Source organism: Rhynchophorus ferrugineus, unplaced genomic scaffold, assembly GCF_030347505.1.
Source record: "Rhynchophorus ferrugineus isolate W39M unplaced genomic scaffold, kcgeb_rfMv2 rfM6, whole genome shotgun sequence".
Classification (NCBI taxonomy): Eukaryota; Metazoa; Arthropoda; class Insecta; order Coleoptera; family Curculionidae; genus Rhynchophorus; species Rhynchophorus ferrugineus.
Window position 1 is genome coordinate 26,033,601 of NW_027472585.1, and position 25,950 is coordinate 26,059,550.

The 25,950-nt window shown below is 30.4% G+C and overlaps 2 protein-coding genes across 2 annotated transcripts in view; one reads left to right on the plus strand and one right to left on the minus strand.

Moving 5' to 3' along the window:
• On the plus strand, nucleotides 1-7,478 carry LOC143197992 (odorant receptor 46a). The gene is made up of 5 exons (XM_076406887.1): nucleotides 1-721; nucleotides 2,315-2,418; nucleotides 2,464-2,564; nucleotides 2,621-2,776; nucleotides 7,344-7,478. The coding sequence occupies exons 1-5, from the start codon at nucleotides 9-11 to the stop codon at nucleotides 7,419-7,421; spliced, it is 1,152 nt and encodes a 383-aa protein (XP_076263002.1). The 5' UTR covers nucleotides 1-8; the 3' UTR covers nucleotides 7,422-7,478.
• LOC143197991 (sodium-dependent neutral amino acid transporter B(0)AT3) overlaps nucleotides 7,454-25,950 on the minus strand; it is a 27,528-nt gene continuing 9,031 nt past the window's right edge. The window contains exons 3-9 of the mRNA XM_076406886.1: nucleotides 23,940-24,222; nucleotides 23,715-23,887; nucleotides 20,472-20,852; nucleotides 15,153-15,449; nucleotides 11,219-11,580; nucleotides 10,895-11,158; nucleotides 7,454-9,248 (exon numbers count right to left, since the gene is read on the minus strand). Coding sequence (XP_076263001.1) covers nucleotides 9,053-9,248; nucleotides 10,895-11,158; nucleotides 11,219-11,580; nucleotides 15,153-15,449; nucleotides 20,472-20,852; nucleotides 23,715-23,887; nucleotides 23,940-24,222 — 1,956 coding nt within the window. The 3' untranslated portion in view covers nucleotides 7,454-9,052. The remainder of the gene's footprint in view (nucleotides 9,249-10,894; nucleotides 11,159-11,218; nucleotides 11,581-15,152; nucleotides 15,450-20,471; nucleotides 20,853-23,714; nucleotides 23,888-23,939; nucleotides 24,223-25,950) is intronic.

The following is a 25,950-nucleotide window of genomic DNA, read 5'->3' on the forward strand; positions in this document are numbered from 1 at the left end:
CTGTGAAAATGGCGGTCAACTCTTTTACGTATATTAGTTATTTTATACAAGATTGTTTTTTTCTAAAATATTCTGGAGCCCATCTAGATTTAAACAGGGAGTTCTCAAAACTTTATACAATTTACAATATTATAATTAACTTTGGTATTATAATATTGTTTAATTCGTTGGTAATTGTTTTTTGGGTGTTAAAAACTAAGAACATTCAAAGTTTTGCTGCCATTGGATATATTATCTGCATGTGCATTATGGGACAGATTAAGTCGTATTATTTCTATAAAAACCAAGATAAGGTTATAGGATTAATACAAGATTTGGATCAAGAAAATTTTAAGCCAAAAAATCACAAAGAAATAAGTATTATCAAGGATGTATTTAAATCATTCAGTAAAACTAGAATAGCTTTGGTGCTTCTAAGTGTTTTGTCAACATTTTCATCAATTAGCGTGCCATTATTTTATCCAACACCTCAAGGTTTGCCGGTACAATCATGGTATCCATTTGATATATCGTCATCACCACTACACCAAATAGTATATATACACCAGTCTTTAGCAATCATAACAATCTCGGGCCTTAATATATTTACGGATACTTTAGTGGCAGGGATATGCACATTTGTTGGTTTGCAATGCGACTTATTATGCGAAAGGCTTCGAAATCTGGAAGGAGATCAGGAGCAACTAGTGCAATGTGTCAAATATCACTATGACATCTTAAGGTAATTTTATTAACATAACTAAGTATTAAATTCTTCATCACAATCAACTCATAACAGGAGCTTAGTCTGCTCTAACATATTATTTAAGAAGTATGAATTAACATTGGTAAGATTCTCTTATACATTTAAAGATTTAGAGTGAAAAAATATAAATCATTAGGTTTAGAAATGAGTTCTTGTCGTGAGACAAAGTAATGATTCAACTTCATTAGTTAACTGCTTAATAAAAGAAATTTTTGTTAAATCATGCCACTCAAGTAACGTGAAGTCGAATGTTAAAATGTAATAGTACGATTTTGTTGTTCAACTATAGACTGCAATGTTTCGTATTCACCATTTTCCAAGGATATGGACTTTAAGACCTTCCAAGCACATGATAAGATACTTCATAGTGACCCATCAGATATAAAAATCAGTTTAACACATTTGGGACATAACTTTCAAATTTTTCAATTTCTTTTTTTAGTAACATCTTCAAACTGTATCTGTACCACTAATTTGCCATTTTATAAGAACGTGTTGGTACGATATAAATAGATTGTAAACTGATTACTGTTGTTGATATTTTTATAAGATATAATACTCAATACTATAGTTGATATCAGTATGTAAATCAGATATATAAAAACTTACATCCGATGTGTTTGGACCCACAAAAGACCATGAAAATTTTAATTCAACCTCTCTAAAAATATCTAACATATATTTTTCAACCAATTCTGTCTTTTAAGTCTCGACAATGATACGCTGGACGACAATGATAACTTATAGTGATACTGAATTTTATTTCAAAAAAAATATTTTTGCCACGGTCTGGGGGTTAAAAAAGATCCAACACAATAAACTGCCCTAATAAATAACCCTAATTGGACGAAAACTCATCTCAAGCCCAAACTCATTTTCAGTTGTTTACAGACGAAGAGAATGACCTGATAAGAAAATAATGGATTTAATTTTTTTATAACGGAATTAAAGAAAACTAAACCAAACCAAAGAAAACGACTGAAAACGTAATTTCAAACCATTTCAATATCTCCATTTCTCTTGCCAAGTTTTCTGTCGATTATTGTCACTGGTGAGGAAAAGAGAACCATCCACATTGACACCGAAGCGGATTATTCACTCAAAGCTATTCTGTGTGTGCATATCGGTGGGATCAGCAAGGTGTAATGTGTTACGATCTACTAAACCCGAAAGAAACTGTTACTGCAGATGTTTACCGATATATACTGTCACAAAATACGAACAATAGCGAGCAACAGATACATAGTCATGACAGCTCCAATAGAAAATTCTGCCGCAATCGGTGTACTTACCAGATATAATGAAGTAGCATGGCATGGCTGTCAGACAGTTTCAAAACGCTGAAGAAGTTCGAAAAAGTATCAATAAATTTAGTGACGCTAAACGAACATCATTCTTTTGAAATGCTATCGCCATGGTACCAAAAAAATGAAAAAAGGTTATAGGAAGCGATGAAAAAATATGAAAATATTGAAAAATGATCAGGATAAATGCAAGCAGTTAATCTTAATAATTCACTAAAACAATTTGTTATAATTAATATTTATTTTAATTCGTTCAATTATTCAGCTTTTTAGAGACTACAGAAGGCGTATTTGGCAGAACGTACTTTGCCCAATTGTTAGCAAGTACTTGTGCCTTATGCATGGGGTTGTTTCTTCTTACCTTGGCAAGTATTTTAAGACTAAAATTAGTTATATTATTAAATATATAGGCAGAACCTAGCTCGTTTCAGTTTTTCTTCCTCGTAGTGTACCAACTGTGCGTTGGAAATTTGTTGCTAGTTCCTTGTTGGTTTGCAACACAAATGACTGCGAAGGTAAAATATACTAATCTATAATTACGTTATCAATAACTAAATAAACTGCTTTTTAGAGCCAAATCATACCATATGCAATTTATGAATGTAACTGGATAAATTCTACTGAGGATTTCAAACAGAAAATCATATTTTTCACTCTAAGAAGTCAAAAGCCTATAAAATTATATGCCATAAATTATTTTGAAATATCATTGGAAACATTTGCGAAGGTATTATTCGTTTTGATATATTGTTAGATATAACTTGTGATATTCAGTAGTAGTATAGGTTTCTTAATTTCATAATAATTTCAATAATTTCGATAAATCATATACTTCATATATATTTCTTTACATATTTTCTAACATTTCTGCTTTATTCGTAACCATTTCGGGATTCTAAAGGTTTTGATTCATCATCAGATTAAACCGGGCAAATCGCCGGATTAATCCTAGCTCATTCCAAACACAAAGTTTGTACCTACGGATTTAAGGTAGTGCCCATCAAATCAGCTGACTTATCCAATGCTTTATAGTGTTAATACAATACTAAATCTATTAATACAGTCCTATCAACTGATAATTTGTATCTATAAATAATACACCTTTTGGTAAAATTGATAATATACTATTTAATGACAACGTAATGATGAATTGTCGTAACTGTCTAAGAATATTTTATTTATTACTTCGTATAATATAATAAATAGGACAGTTTTTTATTTATCCGTGACACTTTACTCTATTTAGTATATATTATATTTAGTCCTGATCGAATACTGATCGTCCATTTCATGCTAAAGCGTAATCATTTCCTTTCAAAAACAGTAGGTGTGATTTCTCTGAAATGTAAACAAAATACTTTTTTAAGTCATATTCAATGTTCAGTGTCATAATCAATGCACATATCAAGATCAGCAAATATATGAAGATTATTTAATTATAATGAAATATACTTAATTAAAGCCATTGCTTTACCAGAATATATAGCAGGCTCAAGAAGAAGTTGAGTGCCTTCTATTCTTTAATCACTACTCACAAAATGTGTTTAAACACTAGATTGAAAACCATCCCTAACTTAAAGCAATAAATATTGATTTTTTTTTATAACGAAATTCTGCTTCAAAGGTAAAATTGATTACGTTATTCTAATAGGGACTTGATGGAGAATGAGAAGTGAATCAAAGCTTTTAAAGTAACTTGTAAGATTAGCCAAAGGTCTATTACAATAAATAATGTAGATATTCATGACAAGAAGCTAATGATGTCAGACATCTGGTTAAGAGCCTGCAAGATGAAAAAAATTGACAGCTAACGATTTTGAATACACCGTATAAAATATTACAAGTATAAATGGAAACACAAAAGAAATTGTTATCGGAAAATGAAAACTAAAATTACAGAACGGTCATTTAAAGGCAAAATATTTCTTTACAATTCCTCATCATTACATTTCCTAATTAGATACAGAAGTGACATATATGTATGCGAGTAAACATGGACAGTTTTGAGCACAAGAAACGCAATTTGCATTTATTTGCAAAAACTAGCTGAAGACTATTCAATTAGTTGAGATATATTAAATGGATTTTTGGATGTAGAAAACATATAGTGACGGGTTTATTAGTGACAGAACACATTGGGAGTAATTCCAGATATCAAATAAAATGATTCCGCGTGGAAATGGACAAGCTGCCAGATGAAAAGTGTTGTCAAATGCAGTAGGAACTTTTCCACGCTCTAGAGGTTACTCAACTAGCTTTTTTCATAGAATAAAAGCCTAGAGGAATTTAGTGACGCCACCAAATATTCAAACGGAAAGAAAGGGCTATAATTCGTCATATCTCGTACATCGCATAATTATTGAGAACGAAAAGTGAATTCGCTATGACAACCTCAAGGGGAATACTGTAGAAATTTCTTGGGCAAGTTTCCTCATCTACAACGAGCAACAAATCCATAATGTGAAAGTCGTCTTGTAAATCTATGCAACCAACTCAGCATGCTAAAACTTACTGAAATCGGACCTAACAATTATGCGTTTGAACCGGATATTAATAGAAAAACAACCATAATATCAAGCAAGATATGACAAAATAATCTTGCAACATGGCTCAAGAGGTTAAAACTTACTTTGAAACGCTAAAATAGATCATCCTGCTCCACTCACCGTACCATTCAGATATTCTTCCTTTGGATTTTCGTTTATTCAGGTCAAAGGCCTACGACCTGGCTGAACAGCAGTTTAGTTTTCTTGAAGATGTAAAAATTGGGTCCATTCTTGGATCACCTTCATAGAAGATTTTTTATTAATTTTATTAGTACCTAATTTTGTCGCCGTAGAATCCGCAGATTACCCGAAGGTTAGGCCACGATTACGGTGAAATGCAGCTACAAATCTTTACAATTGTGGTGGTTAAGTTTTAAAATAACGGTGCTTTTCAATTTGCATTTCTATTCTATCATATACATTTTTCTGATTTGCAACAGAGTACAACACAAAAACATGCTATACAACAGTAGTTAACAACTCTGAGATTTCATAGAACTCGACATATCCGATTTCGACAATTTCCCGCGAAATCTGCCGGTTTTGGAACAATTCTTAATGTTTGTTTAGTATGATAAAAAATGAGACATAATATTATATAAGGTATGTTTATCAGAAACTAATGAGCGGAATATCTGGTGGTTACTTTTCCATCGGCACAATATAACTCATTATATTTACCAAAATATTTTAATGCCTTATAATATTGGCAAGCGATTGTCATTTCTCTAAATATAACTGATTTGGGAGCACCATAATATATTTTAGAATCATAGTGGAATACTGCTCGTTACTGGATCATAGGGCGTTTTCACATCTACCGGCGCCGACACGACAACGATATCGGTGGACGCGTAATATCACGTAAACAAATGGAACCCTTTCACACTCACCGACATATCGGTATCGTGTCGTTGCCGGCGCCGACATGTCGGCGAGCAGCAATCGATCTACTCTTGTCGGCGCCAATTTTTATTGTGTACAGATATATTTTAATGTTAAAAGAGGAAAATGTCTAGCTTTCAATATGATATTGTAGCATTAATTGAATTAGTAGCATTAAAATCTTGTATATAAGACAAGACTCATGAAAATGACAATAACAAAATACGTGTCATGTCGGTGCCGTGTCGGTAGCGCGCCTGTGAGGTGTCGTCGGTGCCTGCGGAAACACTAAATTTCATTCGGTCGTGCTCGCTGTTGTTTTGACATGTACGAGCTCGTTGCGTTCTAAGCTAATTCACTTCATTTACAGTCACTCTCGAACGCGATAGTGATATTCCAATACAAAATTATTATTATTATTATTATTATTATTATTATTATTATTATCTATTTCCCGCTGGCCATCAATGCAGTTAGCACGTGAAGTAGCTCGTCGCAAAGTTGATCGACTCTAATGACCTAAGCCTTCTCCTTGACATTGTTAACAGTAAATATTAAAAAAATTCTGACTAATTAATAAAAAATGTTATACTCACTATCTGTTTCACCTCTATTCTACAGTATTATTCTAAATTACTGTTAGCACACAGTTATATCATATTAAACAAATGTGTCATTATTTTTCATTTTATTTTCATATACCTATCAAAAATACCTACATTTTTATGAAATGTCAACTTTGGTAAAGTATTAAACGGTCAATGCCGACAAATTATCTCCAATTTTTAAGACATTATATATTCTAGTTGCGGTTTCATAATATTGGCCTATAGTTTTAATCAGTATTCAACATTTCTACTATCACAATGTAAATGTCCGAACACACCCACAAATATTGGATAACCAACAAAAATATAAATCAAAATCAAATGTCAATGTCTACAAAAAATCGATAATAGTATAGTAACAGTGACGTTTCATATGGCAAAATAAAACTCTGCTCTTATATACATCACTGCATGGCAGTAGCCTAAGTAACTAATAAGTAAATTGTAAAAATTGTCCTCGCGTTTCGGCACACTAATGGGTCTTTATTTCTTTTTTTTTAATCCGCCAATGTTTAAATCAGTTTCTTAGTTTAAATGGTACGCTTGTGTTGGCAAATTAGAAGACAGATGAAAGCACCCATTATCCTACTAATTCTACTCTATAAGTCCCTCTAGAAGAGCTCATTCCTTCTAGTGGGGTCTTATAACAGTAAAAAGTATTGATTCATATCATCGAGAAATGCATGCATCCCGTAGGGTTTCTGGATAATCATGAACAAGAAATATCTTTCTCTGCGAATGGCTTTAGTTCATCTGTAGGTAGAGTAGAAATAAAACGTAACAACGTAAAAACGAAAATTTAGCCCTCAAATTGAAGGCATTTACAATTATTGAAAGAGGAAGTTAATTTCAACAATCAATCAGGCAGCAGTTTTCAATGCCAATTTCGTAGCGTTTGGTTGCATTAATTCCATATTCATCATTCCATATTCATCATATCAAGATACGCCATTTCATCAAATTGGCTGGCTTTCCTCACAGTGTCGATTTCAGGTCTCGCGTAACTACTATATTAGTATCTGACTACTACTGCTCATTAACAATCTCAACTTACACTTAGAGTTTGATCTCGTAAATTGAGATAAAAATAACTTCGATTCTCTTGATATTCGCTCCACTTGAGTTTGCGTCGAGCCTTCCTCCAGTAGGTCTTGCAGTTTCGCTACTTCAAAACATTCGGGTTGTAACATATTGCTTCCATTACACATATACTTACATAGTTTAATACTTAATAATTAATATTATTTCATTTCAGATTGTGCGTACTTCTCTGTCCTATTTTGCAGTTCTACGAAACCTCCAACTGACTGAAATCGATACCATAACTGATTAAAAAGCTTAACGTAAAATAAATAAAAAATCAAATAATTGCAACAGCATGTACTTTATTTGAATATTTATTTATAACAGACACTTCACAACAGAACTGTAACAGTATCAGGGTAAAAGCAACACACACCCCAACAAAAATGTCAATATTCTAAAGTGTAACACAATTTAACTACACGAACTCTTAGGTTAAATTTGTATGTTTTTATCAGTACGATGATAATTGTTTTAGTTTAATTGACTATTGTCGATGTTTATGCATGAAATGAAGTGTTGAAATCCTGGATATGGCCATTTTTCATTTTGGTGCGAAAATATTTGTATAACAGTTTATAGACTTATTCCGCAATATTATAAATAAATACATCAGGTTCTTATAACCAACAATGTTCAGTGAAATTATATTGTTGAATGTTAAAAACTATAAAATATTAAAAAAACTAATATTCTATAAAATATGAAAGAACTATACAACTATTTTTGCACCAGTTTTTACACAGACAAATCTTCAAGTTTACATTTCCCAAAAATGATATGTTAAGAATAAACATATACAATACATATTATCACAAAAATATAATTATATAAATGACTCACAAATTACTTTAGGTAAAATATATAAATGATACGTCAATTAAAATTTACAAAATGATATGCGAAATTTTAGTTTGATCACGATGAAATAAAGATAAACACTCTTTCTTAATTCTCGCTTCCACACATTTATATATATTTACACAAAATTTGTGCTTATGTGTGTGTATCACATGCGTCAAAAATTCTATCGAAAACATTTTTATATATCTCATTATTCCTTACATTATAATTATTGTCCATTTTATCGTTTCATGTATTGTCAAACGTTATTTTATTGTCCAATAATGTTAGTCGACTTTTCATCAACAAAATGTAGGCTAAATTTTATATCAGTCATTTTTTTTTGTTATTTTATGTATTCCATTTCGATCTACAATATATATAAATATTGATTTTAAGCAATCTTTTACTAGTTTTTTACTATATATATACAATTGTTTGTATCTTTTTATCAATAAAATATAAACTAAATTATATTGCTAGAAATATTATACTCTAATTATTGTCATTATTTTTTGAATATAAAGTTGCGTTCATTTGTGCTTTTTTTCTCAGTAACATATATAATGTAGAATGTTTTTAACTTATTAGAAACCCATTTTATCATAACTCAATTTCTAAGAGTTACAGTAGAGATTTTGAGGTGAACAAAGTAGTTAAAATTAATCACCTTTAAGTCATTATACAAAAATGAATTATAACTCACAATATATAACAACAGTGGCTGTTATATAATCTGAACGAACCCAAATCTTATTTTAAAAATAGTGACTTATATTATAATCAAATACAAAATAAAATATGTTACACTAATAATTTCAAAGGACATATACCGTAGTATTCTTAAGATATGATAATGTTGAATCTTTCCAAAATTGTAAAATGCAATATTCGTGTCGACGGTATGGATTTCCAAGGCGTGTCATATTATGTTTCGTACTATCGTAATTTTCCGCTTTACACAACTATGGATCTACATTAAAGGCAAAGAAAAGGACTGATTTTTGGTGAGCGATAAAAAAATCCGCTTATCGCATGTTATTCATCTTCAACGACGTCATCATAAGAATGATATGTTGGACAGCACAGACCTTCGGTGCCATCCGGCCTGATACAAAATAATAGAGTTTCAGCTGTTGTGACTTCGTGTGGCATAATTCCATGAAAATCTTTTAAATCGCTTGCCGGGAACCATGCTTTTTCGTTATCATCGATGAGTACAATACCGAACAATCTGAAAATAAAAATAATTATTACTACAAAATAATACTATAATTCCTTTGCGTGTTATAATTAATCAATGTAATCGAAAAAGTCTTTATTAATATTATCTAGTGATGCCGCAGGATCTCCGACATTCTTTTATAAATTCAGCTACAGTTTCGATAATATAAGTCTCCTAATTTTCAGATGGGTTTCGATAGTGTTGTTCCATGTCACATTCGGAGATGTACGCTGAGTCTTCTATTCAATAGGTTGATTTCGCCACAAAAGTATGTGAAGAATTTGTTTATATTTCATTCAATAGACATGTCCAACCCATCGCAATATGCATCTCTGAATGTGTTTCTTAACTATGCTCTGCAACTTAAACGAATTATTTCCAACATGTCCTTGGAGCTTCTCATTTAGCTATATCCATTATTGGGGTTTACAAGATTTAGTTCAATTTGGCAGATTTCTTTCTCCAGTTAGCCGATATGGATAATCGCATTTACGAAACAGTTGATAACGGCAAATAATACTCTTAGAGCTAGTACTTTGATATCAGATGAAACATGTTGAATGCTTCATAGTTTCATGGGCGATACTTGCGCAGAAGACATGTTAATCGTTTGTATAGTTAAACTTTAATAAAGTTACATTATCAAAATCTATTATTTTGTTTATAATATTTTAAAAACAACCTGCAAACCGTAGCTTCTGATAGTGTAAGACTATGAACTCCAAATTTTATAATTCATGTGCCCATTTCATTTATAAAATGTATAATATATGTTTAGAACGTATTCTCGTTTGCATATCACTATGGCTCATGTCAATTAGTGCAAATAAATGACCAAGAAATACAATCGCGGTACATCAGAAGCTGTGAATAACATTTAAACAGGTGATGAAACTTGAATATATGCGTATTACCTCCAAAGAAAACAATGCACTATAGGAATCTTCCAAGAAGAGCCAAATCCGATAAAAAAATATTCATGCCAAAGCACTTCGAAGAAAATGAGCGCCGATTTCTTCGAATAAACTGAACATGTGGCAACTGTGCCATTAGAGCAACATATAATGTTGAATTCTGAATGGTACACAAGCCTCTGCTAACTAGGAATACTTCGTGAAATGAAAAAAAAAAGCGTCAACAAACAACTTTTTCCCTATGACAATGCAAGCTCCCACACATCGGCTGAAAAAAAACATGTATTTAAATGTGTCAATTCCCTGTACAACTCTGATTTGACACCTAATTAATTTTTTGTTCCCCCATATCAAAACAAATTTTGTGGTCAACATTTTTCGCCGCCTTGAGAAACCATCGAAGTAGTTCCACTACTTATAAATATTTAACGAAAATATAACCCAAAAAGCTGGAATGTCTTTTTCTATATTTCAAATTTCAGAATTTTGAATAGGCGAAGAACTTTATTAAAATAAAAATCAAATTTTGCTAAACAAAAAAAAATACATTCTTGTTAAATCAATATTAATCGATAAAAATAGCCAAGCCTGGACAATTTTAATTTAAAAGCCAAACTATTTCTTTATTGCTGAAATAATTCATATTCCTTCTTTATTGCTGAAATAATTCATATTCCTATGACAACGATAAAATATGTTATATCAAAATAATGACCATTATATTAAGGTTGTAAAATTTACCTAGCTATAGCTGCACCTGGTATCCATAAAACTGATACTAAAACTAAAGTGCATATAAGTAAAATAGCCCATATCGGCCACGGATGTTTTTCCGTATCTCCTCTCTCTGCCACCCATGCTGAATATCCACTTCCATCCACAGCAATTTCCACGAAACTGGCAACTAGAATAGATAACATGGCTAAAGGCGATAAATATTTCCAGCAAATTAACCAGTACAGTCCAGGTCGTGAACCAGTCATCATTTCGATATCATCTGCGAATCTAAAAGCAAAACCATCATTAGTATTAAAGTATACAGTCCAACAGATTACATTTAATAACCTTTTAAGGCCATAGACGTAAGAAACGCCTACACACTCAAAAAATGCAATAATTAATAACGGAAAATTTCCGCTGAAATTATCAAAAAGTACAAAGACGTAGCTGCCAGCTCCATGTGCAAAACTCATCGATATAATGCAGCATATAAGACATAGGCCGCCAGTGAGTATTTCCTTGGGTAAATTTGGAAATAACTTCATATCCACGATGGATGTTACTACTCCTTCTAGAGTACCAAATTGTGAATCTATTCCTAAAGTAAACAGCATCAAAAAGAACAGCACTGACCAAAATTGAGCACCAGGGAATTGGTTGATAGCCTCAGTAAATATTATAAACGCCAATCCTGTACCCGATGCAGACTAAAAATATAAAAATAATTATGGTATACCGTTATAATATTTTATATAATATATCTAAACAAAATCCCAATCTCCAACTTTCTTTACCAATTTTTTAGTTATATTAACCCAAATGGCACTCGAATACGTGGCATACACTTATAAATTAATTACATATCTTTTTCAAAAATGAAATGAAATATGTTTAAGTTTCAAACTAATTAGTTTTAAAATATTCGCTACAATCACAAATGTAGTTCAAGTAATTGCAAGCAGATTAAACAAACATACAAATCAGCTTGACAAGTGATCCAACTACGCAGCAATTCTAATTGATTTTATTATTAACATTTAATTATCTGTGTTTCTTAGTGTTAGGGTTTCATGTATTACTCCCATTTTATAGCAAACGCAGCTCATTAGACTTGGTTGAAGTTGTTTATTGTCACCTCAACCTTGTAGGCAAGGCCGTATATTGGAGAGGACCATGTGGTTTTATTTACTGGGTACTGTCCCATCAGTTTCTAGAAGAAAGGTTTTATACCGAGTTGTTCATAGATCAGAACAAGAGAGAAAGCTATTAAGTGTTTTAAGAATAACGTCTCTATGGACCAGCCAGTCGTTATATTATATTAGTTATAGTCGTATTATAATTCTAAATAAATCAATTGTTATTTTTACTGGTAGGTTGGCACTTTTCTCAAATTATCGCCTACAGCACGATATCACAACATGAGTATAAAATAAAAATAACATACAACAAAATGTAATAGTATCAAAATAGGAGAGGGTTATTAGAAATTTATACATGGTCTAAAAGGCATGTATTATTTGACGATTACGTAGTTGAATATGTCTACGATCACTGCATGGATATAAAATAAAAATAACAAAATTACATGATTAAACATTAGGTATATAAAACAAATTGATTAAGGATCATGCCCCAGAAAATAGTTTTATTATTCTGGCAATATAGTCACTTCAATAATGTATATAACACATTATTTGTTAGATATCTTTAAACACCTTTTAATTGTACATCACATAATGATCTTCAATTTAGAATATAAATAATAATAAGGAGAGCCATATATTTTTGGATAAAACAGGTTAATAGAATTTTAACAGGCCGAGACACAAAGTTTGCTTTTAGTATAAGAAAACAAAAAGACTTTCACGTCAGAGTTGTCACGTGGCAAACTTTATCAAAGAACTAATCAAAAGTCTTCACAGCAAAATGTTTTTCTTACAGCGGCCTATAATGGAGATTTAAATTGACCATTCAAATTACTTAAAATTGCCGATATAGCGCCATCTGGGTGTTGGGAACTTTTCTCCTTTTCTTTTACTTCTCTCCAGAGACCCCTATTGAGTTTTCTCTCTATTACTCTAGACTTTCGTTCTCATAAAATATGTATACCTAACACTTCTAAATTTATAATTTTAAATATGTTTTGGTTACATTTTACATGGTGGTTGAAACTCTGCCAAATATTATCATATATAGATTTTCATTATCAGAACTATGAATCGTTAATATTACTTCGCATCGTATCAAAAATCGTATTCGCATCATTTCTGAAAAAACTGGAACATTTTAATACAACTTTTAAAAAACTGCAATACAATATCTTATTAGACTGTACATACTGACGGTCTATGTTTACCTTTTTAATATAGCATAAATATACACAACGTCACCTTATTTTTATATCTAATTTGAAATAAAAAAGGAAACGAAATTAAAAATTAATTTATTCAAAAATAAAACGCTGTCAAAGTTAATTAGGTTGTCATGTATCCTCCAAATAGTTAAGCTATATAGAGATGGTTTTAACGAACGTTACCTATCAATCATTTAATTTTTCTATAACCATATTCATATCAATTCATTATAAGATGTTTCAAATATTTACTAAAATGCAATACCATAGCCAAAGATCCAATAAAATTAAAAAAAAACTTATTTATAAATAATATATTCGAAGAAAAAATCTTATATATCTGTAATATATTAATTTTTAGATTCAGATTAGATTTCTTGTCAAGATCGATGAAGCCGTTTACGAAATCGTAACAATATTTATACATGTACAAGAATTGATCGTTTAATAGTATGAGCTGTAGTGAAAATTAATCATCTCTCTTTTGTTTCGCATCTGTTCCACCAAGAGGCGAAACTTCCTCATTTTCGAGATTTTTATCACCACTTAAGTGTATTTTAATTGGATATTAAATAGAAATTATTTACCTATTATTTAATTTTATATTATTGCCATACATATGCTGCTCTTCACGTTTATAAATCAATAATAATATATTAGACAGTAATTATAATATTTACAGCTGTAACAACTTACATTTGTAGAATAGGTTAAACAAACATTTATTAGATGTGTTTAAATTAAAAGTATATTTTAATAAAACTAATAAATTTAAAACGTTGGATGCAATTACCATATTAATATTTTGCTTTTTCGCATTAGGCATTTATTTTCTCATAATTTAGTAGATATTGTATAAGAAACAAGGCTCATAAAAAACGCAGCTTCTCCAACATATGATGAAGCGTTCTCTCTTATGAAATATCTGGCTTGTTTGTACAAAGATCTTGTATAAAAATCCTGGATTCTCACCTATACAAGCCTTTTATAACTTTTGTGATAGTTTTAATTACATTTAACAATTCAGGCTACAGCAAATACAGAGCAGAAGTTTTGAACCAATAAATTGATAGATTCTGATATATAATTTATATATTTTTAATATGCTTATACATGCATATATTTTTAATATGCTTATATATGCATATATTTTTAATATGCGTCCAAGATATCTATGTAAAAGGTTTAACCATCTTAAAAGACGGAAAATAAAACCATAACGATAAGCCCTTGCTCTATTTCGGTGACTTTAATGGAGTGCTTTTTTAGTTTTTAATAACTACCATTTTGCTGCTGATGTATTCTAACAAATCCTTTCTCGGCATAATAAAACTAAATCAAAATATAAAGGAGACAATGCACGTAAACTATTTGTAGTGACATGAACTATGAACATATGATGTTCATATGAACAAAGTTGTTACATGTTTATATCGATAGAGATGGATATAATCTATATATCTTTATCGCAATACCAAGCAGTCCTAAGCTTGCTTTCTAAGCTTTGTCCATTGTATCTTGATAGCATTAATATATTTCTGAAAATGACCCTGACAATTTCTAAAAATTACAGAATTCTGTTGACGAAACTATAAGTATATTTCTTTATTTATCTTAAAAAGTATTCGTATTCGATTGAAACTTTATGTCAAAATTCCAGAGTAACAGGTGACCAAATATAGTTTTACTGACAAATAGGTGTTTCTATTTGTAATTATATTAAGTTAAGCTATAATAATTCAAATATTTGGAATTCTTTAAACTTAAGACATATTGACAAGACAAATACTAGTAAAAACAAACTCAAAGTCATAGAAAATATATAAATTCAAGTACAGAACAATAACAGATTAATTAAAACACACAGCAACCTATCTATTAATATCCTATAACAAATATACTAAGGTATTCGAAATATGCACTTACTTTATCTAACTCTTCTTCCAAATCACACACCGGCAATGAAGGCATTAAAACACTCCGAGTGGTCCCATTTTCGTAGGTAATATTAAATATAGATCCCTCAGAAGGAAACACAAGATCTGTATCCACTTGCTGACCCATTATCTCCATAATAGTGTTATTTCTTACATCAAGACACTTTTCATAAATCATAGTCGCTTTAAATCCAATGATTGAAAATACCACAATACCGGCAAACATGGACGTAAAACAATTCGTGAGTGATACCATCAGAGCGTCGCGATAACAATTGTTGTTTACCTAAAAAAGGAAATTTTGAAAACAAAGCAAATCGCTTAAACACGCAATGAATAATAATATTAGACAAATGTTTCTGCTTTTGTTTCCATATTTTGTATTGAATTTCTCTTTATTATTCGAAATACATAAAATATTTTTAAGATGTACAATGAGTTACTGTAATTGATTTAAATCAAACTCGTATTCAAAAATATTAAAAAATCGTATTCAAGGTGTAAAGATGAAATAAATATTTTTATTACGTAAAGTATTTACATTTTTTCAGTTATGATATTATCCTTTTGTCCCTCTTTTTCAACTATAATTTAATTTGAATTTGGACTCAATCTACTGGTTAATATTACTGACTCAATTACTCTTTAGAATTTCTTAGTACGAACAGAATCGGATTCATACGTTGAAAGTACTGAATTCAATGGTGTTAACCGACAGCATTATTTGTAGCACGCAGGATCCATTCCTGTTCTGATTATCTGACCATTTCGTTTTAAATTAAGATATTTAGTTAAATAAAAACTGTGTTAGCATCATCCCAAATATCAAAAGTCAGCTATTTCTAGGATATATAGATATTACTAGGATCCAAAAATGACAATACTGTTCTGTTTTGAATTCACGTTAATGAAAATGAACCAGAATCAACTCAAACACTGTGCAACTACTGTGATACTCTCAGCAGGATGAAATTCTTAATTCAAGTTGCACTCAGTGCTACTTCTCTCTCAAACTCTTTAATTTATATTAAAAGTTTCCAATTATTTCGAAATAACATATTTCAACTAAATAAAATGTATGTTTTCATATTTAAATGTATGAAACTTATGCGATAATACCTTATATACACACAATATATAATAGTAAAAATTTTAATCAAAATAATAAACTGTCAAGGGTTCAGTGTAAAACCGTTTAACCTCCATGGTTTTTAAAACTGAATAAATGGTAGACCGTAACAAACTTGTCGGTTGTAACGAACTAATTAAGGTTAATGGAATTTAGTGAACATCGTATTAATCTGCTTTCAGTAGCTTACAAGCTTATTGCATCGAAATTAATATTGTTGAGCATGTTTTTGCTAAAAAATGGTCATCATTGGTAATAATAAATTTATTTTGTTGATATTTAAAAATTCTTAATAAATGGATGAAAAGTTTGACAGCATTGCCATTCAGTATAAACATTTCTCTATTGGATTATTTATTTTTGGTTTTACCTAACATTATGAATAATGAATCCCGGAAAAATATATTATAAAAAATAATCATGCTATGTTGAGTAAAAGTTATTTTAAAGAAACTCGTTATAACTTATATTTAACCAAAAAAAACTTGAATTAAATTTCCACATCCCTGACTTTAAAGAATTCATTACTGATAACAGTTTTAATAAGTTACTGTATGCATACCAATAACAATTAAATTTAATAAATAATAAATGCCTTACTTTTGGAAAATCTCGAACAATTCATAAATTTATCCCCTGCCCGAAATTATTGGTCAATCAATAAATTGATTCTAAAATTTATGGAGTTTTGTTCCTAATCAAACATTTTGGCATACTTCGTAAACCATTACTGCGTGGAAATGAACAAGTTTAAATTGGATTTTAAATTTTCACTTTCGCTTACCGCCTCATCTTTTAACGAGTATGGTTTTAAGGGCAATCATTTCGATTTTATCAAAATTGCTTTACATTTTCTGTCGTCCCTTATATTACTAATTTTAAATAAAATTAATCATTATTATATGCCTTAAATTATTTACTACATATATTAAGGTCCTTCAAATAAAATTTTCCGTATATGATATGTATTAGTTCTGATTAGTTTATGATAAATAGGGACTCTGTGTAATTATATTTCAGTCATTTATGGTAGATTATGAAATAAAAACTGGATCACATTGAAAACATCTGTAGCAATATATTTTAAGCACATGTAATTATACTTTAATTTTCGTTATTTGTCAAGTATAAGCCTCATATTTCTTCCTGTTTCGATAATATTGTTTTGTCAACTAGCAAAACTTGTTTTCTTCTCTGCAATTAAAAAACAATGATCTAAAAAGACTAAAGGAAAATTTAAAGCCGAAACGAAATAAATTAAATAAATATTACAAAATCTTTGAAAACTAACACGGAATATGTTGAGTATATCTCATGTACCGTAGTAGATATTTGTGATTAGTCTTTTATATTCGTTGCTTTCTCTGAGCTACGCATAATTTAATCGAGAAAAATGTCCATTAAATTACCAACCATTGAAAAGGTGTTCATCTTATTTTATTCCGGTGATAAGCAGCCGAGATGATTTCATGGTCAAGAGCAAGGCGTCTAGCACAAAATATTGAGAATTTAGAAGATAGTCTCGAGATATACAGTTGGTGGTAAAACTGAAATTTGACACTTTCACTGCTTTCAGAAGGCTATTCTAGGAATCAGGAAGGCATAGAGTATGTGTGTTTATATTTGGAGGAAATAATCAAAAAGTTACCTGATATTTCGAACTTTATTGGTAATTATATACTTCCTATAGAAACAATTTGGTTTATATATGAAGCTTTTCGGTTAGTTTTTTTCGATAAACCTTTTGTTGAGCGTCTGTTTCAAATTGGAGCATTTTCAGCGTGACTGACAAAACAAACTTAAAATATTTATAAGGTTACGTGTTAAATATTCTTATTTTGTTAACTGTGTTTTTATGGTTCTTATTTAGTTAAAAAATGATTTGTTTATAACTGAAGAAATCTCAGGTGCAGTAACGTTTCAAATAGAAAGCACAGCTTTCCTAGGGATCCTGCTTTATGTCAGAAATGGCTTTTAGCCAAATAAAATAATGAAAAACTGATGGGAAAATTTCTTGTGAAGCCTTATATTAGAGCAAAAGGGTTTGTAATGTACATTTTACACAGACTACAAAATGTTCAATAGTATTACTTAACAGGGATATGGTTTCAAGTTGTTATTTAAATTGTAAGTTTTTTATAATGTTAATTATATGTAACTGATTTGAAAACTATAGCATGCCTCTATTTTAGTTGTGGCTAAGAAAAAGGAAAACATTGTCCAAATATGTCCAGAAATGTTATTGAGTTGAGTGAAGTTATTAAAGCCCGGCAGTATGATACCTGCAATTTGTCGAAACCGGGAACTTTTTTACTTTGTTGGTAAATGATGTATCGACTGTAATATTTAATTCCCAGATTATGCAAAAAACTTAAATTAACAAGCAGTCTGTCCAATATTTTATATCGCCTAATGTCTTATTTTTCAGAACGATCAACTGTATTGAGCATTCGCAACTAGGCGTGATTAGAAGGATAATAGTTAGGTGCTGTTTCTTTTGGTGGATGAGAAAAGTTAACAGAATAGCAAAAGGCAAAAATGAAACCTTTTTATTGCAACATCAAAATATAACACAGCTTATATGAATGACGTACAATTATATACATACAATGAATATTTGGCAAAAAAAACTTTAAAAAGACATTTCAAAATAAATACTCAACATATATATTGTACTGTACTCTGTATTTGGCAGAGTTATAATTAAGATAATATGAAATATTCCATATTCAATAGTTTATTAAACTTTGTATATTTAAAAGTATAAGTTTTGTGTTAAATCTGTTATATTACGTTTTAATGTATTATTAGTATAATGTTTTATCATTAAACATGGAAAATTTTAAGAATTCTCCCTTGAAATAATATTTGCTATGTAAATCTTACATATATTTAAATAAAATGTACTTTTATACTTTTATGTATTTTTATTTTTGTTTCAGCTATTATTATTAATAAAATATTTTAAATTTCCCGCTACTGATATTGTCATTCACGCGCTCTGGTGGAAAATTAAAGCTAAACTTGTTCACAGGTAATACATGGGAGATATACTTCTAATTCCTCTGTATTTTGTGGCGTCTAGTGTCGTAACTTTAGAGTCTAAATCAGATCATATACCCCTTATATCAGATCCACGGTACCTTAAGGACACATATTATATTTGCACCTACAACTCATAGATGGCTTCCATAACAAATTTCATACAGTAACTTGTTCACCCTGGCCAAAAATTTTAATGTACATTAAAGAAATGGCTGGGAAAAAGTTTTCATAACGATAATTAAATTATTTCCAATGTTAGACGATTCATCAGTTTTTTTATGTAGCTCAACATTTGGAGTAAATAAATATTTTTATCTTCCTTAGCGGTGCTGAACTGAAAAGCTGAATTGTTTTTAAACGGAGTTAAAAATACATCCTATAGATTGTCCCAATTGCTTCTAGCTCGACTAAAACTTCATTAAAAATTCCTCGACTTCAAGGAAATATTTGTACGCCAATTTCATAAATACACACAATAATTTTTATGACCGCCTAGCTAATTTTTCCGCCGCCACATCTCAATAGTTTGGAAAACCCTTTTAACCATGTTGCTTTGTCTAACGTATGCTATCATCTTCTAACGAATTTTATATGAAAATAGTTTAATAAAGAAAGGTTTAAAGTAAAAAAAAGTTTAGTTATAAAATTATGATATACGTATAAGCAATATTGATCATACATAACTCTCATATACGATTTATAAAAAAATTATTTCATCAATCCGAAATATATGATGTGAAACTTTTAAGTAAATTCGGCATTTTTATTTGAACGATATCAACGTTATTAAAATTAGTTTTGAATAATATTAAAGGCATAATACATAATAAGCTTTTTCATATCAAGCACTCTCCCAGATATTTTATATAATTTTGATTCAACACTATACATGTATTTTCAGTTCATCAAAGTATCCAGAGCAACGGTATGACGTTAACGAAGACCTTTGTAACTGTTTTCATAGAAATATTTCGATTTTCATGAGAGTACGCAGTATATATGGCCTCTATAATACAAACAGAATTAACATAAATATTAATAACCATGCATAGATTGTAGCGCGTTTCAATGTATATTACTGTTGCAGTGATAAAAAAAATTATTAAATTAAAATGACAATTATATAATACTTACTGGATTATATGATGAAAAGGCAATTAGACCTCCAAAAGCCAAACCTAATGAAAAAAAGATTTGAGTGCCCGCTTCTAACCACACCACTGGATCCAAAATGATATGCCATGTCGGTGTGAACAAATGACGTAGACCATCTCCAGCTCCTTTTAGTGTGATACCACGGAAGAAAAAAATGATGAGAACAAGGTATGGAAATGTAGCGGTTACATAAACAACTTTTCCAGATGATGCGATTCCTTTTATCATGCACAGATAAACGAGAATCCAGGCGATGACCAAAGCAAGGGCAATTTTCCAGTTGAATGCTTCCGGCGTGTTTATATCAGGTGATACCATCAGCGTTGTTCGATACCAGAAATATTGCGTAGGACTACTAATCTATAATTGAAATAAAAATATTAGTTAAAAAAAAATCTAGTTCATTTTATATATTTCTCTATATATTAATTTTAAAGTATTTACAATAGCTGATGTTACTGTGTATTAAATTGCATCCGGTAAAATTGTAACTAATTTCATGTTGAAGCCTCATTGACAGGCTCCATTCTTTAGCACGTATCACTTCATCGAAGTATGAAAAAATATGTTTTAGTGTGCTGATTTTTTTACTTTGTGCATTTTGATGAAAAAGGCGGTTGAAGGTCATTCAATGCTGCGGAAAGTTGAACACTCCTCTATCGATTTGTACATGTGAATGCTGGTTTCAAAGTTTTAAAACTGGTAATTTTGACACCCAAGGCAAAGAGCGTACTGAACAATCAAAAAATTTGAAGATTATCTGCAGAATTGTTGGGAGTAAGACAAAAAAAAACACTTGAATTATCTAAAAGCTTGGATATGTTGTATTGTATGAGTTAGAGCCAAGAGCCATTGAGAGATTTTTGGTCACGTGGAATTTGCTCTGTGAACCATCAGTGGGTGTCGCAGAGTCAATGTTTTTCTTCAGTATGACAACGCCCAACCAAATGTTTCAAATATCTGATGAAACATAATTGAAAATATTAAAATGGGAATTGCTATACCGCCGTATTCTTCAAACCTTACTCCTTCTGATTACAACTTGTTCTGACATATAAGTCGTGACCTATCTAGGCAACATGGATCGATTCGTGAATAGTTTCGAAAAATACATCGTTATTTTGACATGGAATCATACATGGACATTACTTTAAATAGAATATATAGCACTGACTTTTCACATAAGAATTCAGATTAACAAACATCTTTAAAAAAAAAGTAAATTATAGGCCTACACGTGTATTCATATCCCAGAAAATTAAACCCACTAAAAGTTAACTGAACGAAAGAGCCTCAATTTAATAGAGGATCATTCAACATACGCTTAGAAAATCCAAAAAAAATCCATGTGTCTTAAAAAAAATAATTACACAACTATTGGTACAAATTATATCCATAACATGGTGACTGTTACCATTACAAAAAGTTGTTGGGTGGGTACTGCTATTACTTGCAGTGGTTTTTTTTTTGAAGTTTTGCATCCACATAGCGACTAGAGTTAAATGCACTAGTATACTCCACAAATAAAGAAGCACAAAAAATATTAAGGAAAACGAGTTTTAATGATAAAGTAGGAAGAGAATCGATAAAAGGATGAGAACCTTTCCCACTTTGACCCCTGCGGTTCCTGACATGAATAATTTGTAAAATAATAACGTGACAGTCTTATGCTTTGTAGCGGTTGAAGAAAAACATAACTTATTATAAACGCATATTTAACAATTATAGTAAATAGTGCTAAAACCTGCCAATTATTATGCAAATATTTTCATGAAATGCGAATTTGATAACAGTATTATTAAAAAATGATATTCCATCAAAATCTTGGATGATTTAAAAGATAAACTAAAAAAAACTGGTAAATTAAGTATGATCATAAATTAATAACAGGACAGGCCATTAAATGAATAAAAATAGAGTATCGCTTTTATTGCTTTATCCATTTTGGATTCAGTAAATAAATCATAAATATTTTTATTAGACATTGAAACTGTGCGATGCTACCGACTTTGTTAGAAACGCCTAGGGTGCTAAATTTTATTCTGCCTCGTCTGGAATAGAACTTTCACCAATAAAGTCTAAGTCTATATTGCATTCTGTTGTTCCCTTACATTGTCTGACGGGAGATCTTTCCATTAAAGAAACAATAAGCATAGAAAGACGAAAGGAGAACGACTGAAATATTCACTAGTGGAAATAAGCTCGACTAAATTACTTTTCAAAAAACATACTCGACGGTGTCTTTGCTTCTTGGAGACAAACATTAAGATATATATTTATATACGCCTTGATAAAAGAATGTTTAAATAAAGAAGGAAAGCGAAATGGAATTTTTATTACAACTTATATTCGACTGTGAGAATGATAAAATAATGAATTTGGTTTTTTACTGTTGCAAAACTATTGAATTATGAGCACAGACAAATTTGAAAAAATATTTGACAGACAAGAAACGATGACCAAATATTAATTTTGACATTTTATAGTATGAGAACCCCTGAACAACAAATCTTATTTCATAAATCTTGAACATTTTTCTAGGTACTACAGCAGGAAAAAATAATAATTAGCTATTGAAATATATTGGTTATTGTGGCATTATCAGATAAGTAATATCAAATGTCAAAGCAAAAACTATCATACTTTAAAGTGAAAGATTTTGATATATTTTAAATTAATTACATCTTACATTAAATATGCTTAGTACAATCTTATTTTAAAATTAATTTATTACTACTGTTAATAGGATTATTACATCAGTATGTATTTCCTAAAATTTTGATATTATTTACAAGAAATTATGATTGCAAATATCCGCTAGACACCTTTTAAGTAAATATTAAATTATAATATATATAGCAATTTCATTAATCAATGTTAATCATAGGTGCCTCAGTTATCTGTAATAGCAATTTGACGTTTCAAAAACTTAAATGAATTAAATAAATTAAATATGTTTTTAGTTCTCGAATGGAGTGACGCTCAACCTCCCAGGTTCTATGTTTTAATCGAGTAATATAAAATAATATTATAGAGTACTTATAACTAAATAATATTTAGCAAGCACCAATGCAACAAAATGATGTTGTAAACGATGTGAAAGTATCAAAAAGAGGGTTGTTTTATCTCCTCCCTCTAAATTAAGTTACAATTTTTTTGATATTTAAAAAGCACTACTATTTATTAACAGGAAGAATGTATATATAATATTAATATACTTACAGTACATTCTGGTTCGGCAGTATAAGACCCATTCGGAAAATATACATTGGGACATTCAGCCCATGGCAGTTTTGATTGAAAACTTTGGACAAAATAAAATAAACACCAGGCTATAATAGTATTATAATACAATGCCACATTGAAAGAGACAACAGCACTACTGATGCCTATTCCTGTAATCGTAACAAATGTACTTTTGGCCAAAACTAAGAATATATTTATTACCGGAAAGAAAGGGTGACACTTGATTCCATACGCCAATGGCACCTTTTCTTAACCTTTGTCCGATGGCTAGTTCCAAATAAAAAATGGGAATTCCCTCTATTGCCAGCATGATGAAATAAGGGATTAAGAAGGCCCCGCCGCCATTTTTTTGTGCCAGATAGGGAAATCTCCACACGTTGCCCAATCCAACCGCATAACCCACCGTTGCTAGTAGAAACGTGAGTTTACTATCCCACGACTCTCGCTCATCTTCACCGCAGTCCGGTTTAAATATTTTTCCATCCTAGAAAGACAAAAATATTAATTTACTATTTTTACCATCTCTGTCGTGACAATAAAGCCTTTTTTGAAAACATATTGGTAAATAAGTGTCAGTATTTTTTTAGGCACTTAGGTAAGTTTTTTCTGTGTGAAAATGGATGTCAAATTTTATGATTTAAAACGTCATTTCATAAGATTCGACATTAATGAACAGTAGAACCGAAAGTTTTTGGGATTCTTCTCAGTATTACTTGTTTTTTTCTTAATTATTTTGCTCATTTTTCTTAATTTGATAAAACATGCTAATGAAATACAGAAATAAGTTTTGGAGGATAGTTTCAACAATTTTAAAGAAGTTAATTAATTTAACGTAGAATGCAAGAAACGTAGTAGAAGCACAAAGGCTCAGAATTGATAGTTTAAACCGAACTAAACTATCATGGAGCATCGCTATAAGATGAATTGATTCTTCTAGTCAAGCACTCATTACAAAATTGTTGTCCTTATTGAAGAAAATCAAGTATATCTTGCAATACGTATAAAAATATACATCGAAATGCAGCTTAAATAGAAAGCCATTCTTTGCTCCGATGATTATTTATTTTAATCAATAGCCTGGCCAGACAGAACGACGCTTCTTAACAAAATACCAATTAATGGGCAAAATAAAAGATGATGACTATATAATGGATAGCAATGGATAGACAATACTGATTAAAATAGAGTATAACATTACTCTAAATAAAGATTCTGTTTTACATAAGCAATATTCAAACATTATTTCTACTCCCTATAGGATTATACATTATACACCATATTTTAAGAATTAATTGAAATCATCAGGGTAAAATATACCGTAAACATATGAAGTATCAATACCAATAATTGTTAAACTACTTAGCCTAAGAGTTAAGTTATATGATTTCACAATTTTTGTGCGAAGAAAATAGTTTTCCATTTAAATTCGAATGAATTATTCGGCCTTTTATTAACAGTTATTAATTTTTGTCAGTTACCCAAGCCCACTAAGTAATTTCAGATTCTCGTTATGCTGCTCTATCATATCCCATTTGTCGTGGTCATGGTCCGAAGTAGCAAAAGAGTTCGAAGACAATGAATTGCAAGATTTAATATAACGAAAACCCAGTCCAAAGTCTCAAAGATTTGTCTGTCGGCTTTCAGTTGAATGGCCTTGAAGTTGATGTTACAAAACTCTTTCCAGATATTTACATGCGATGGTAATGAAAGAGTTGAAAGAGCGAAAATGTTTACCACTCGAAAAGATTGAAAATACTACTCCAAACAGTTTCAATAATGCGGGTTCCTTGTTTGTCAGGCAATAAAGAAGATACTGGACACATTGAATGGCGCATTATTGCAAAAAAAACAGCAAGTAACAGGCTTAAAGTTGTCTTCTTGCCAACAAACGACGACGTTCGGCCATGCGTTGCACAAGGTGCGAAATTGAAACACCCAGCGCAGTTACCAGGCATATCCCCTTCTGAAAACAACTTGAGAAGAAAGAAGCAGCATAGCATCAAAGCACACGGCTTCAAAATGCTGAGAAAATAAGAAAATGGATCAATCATTATATCAACTGACCTGGCGATATTGACACAAATAGGAAAACTTAATTTTAATAAAATTTATATATTATTAATTAATTATTGCCAATAGATGATTTCTTAAGGAGAAAAACATATCAGAATAAGTGCTGCTTAATAATATATAACCAGATTTTAATTGCGTA

Bases quoted from the DNA above. Each gene is read 5' to 3' on its own strand.
- LOC143197992 (XM_076406887.1), top strand. From the start codon at position 9: ATGGCGGTCAACTCTTTTACGTATATTAGTTATTTTATACAAGATTGT. The intron at 722-2,314 runs GTAATTTTATTA...TCAATTATTCAG, and splicing joins TATCACTATGACATCTTAAG to CTTTTTAGAGACTACAGAAG. The intron at 2,419-2,463 runs GTATTTTAAGAC...ATATATAGGCAG, and splicing joins GTTTCTTCTTACCTTGGCAA to AACCTAGCTCGTTTCAGTTT.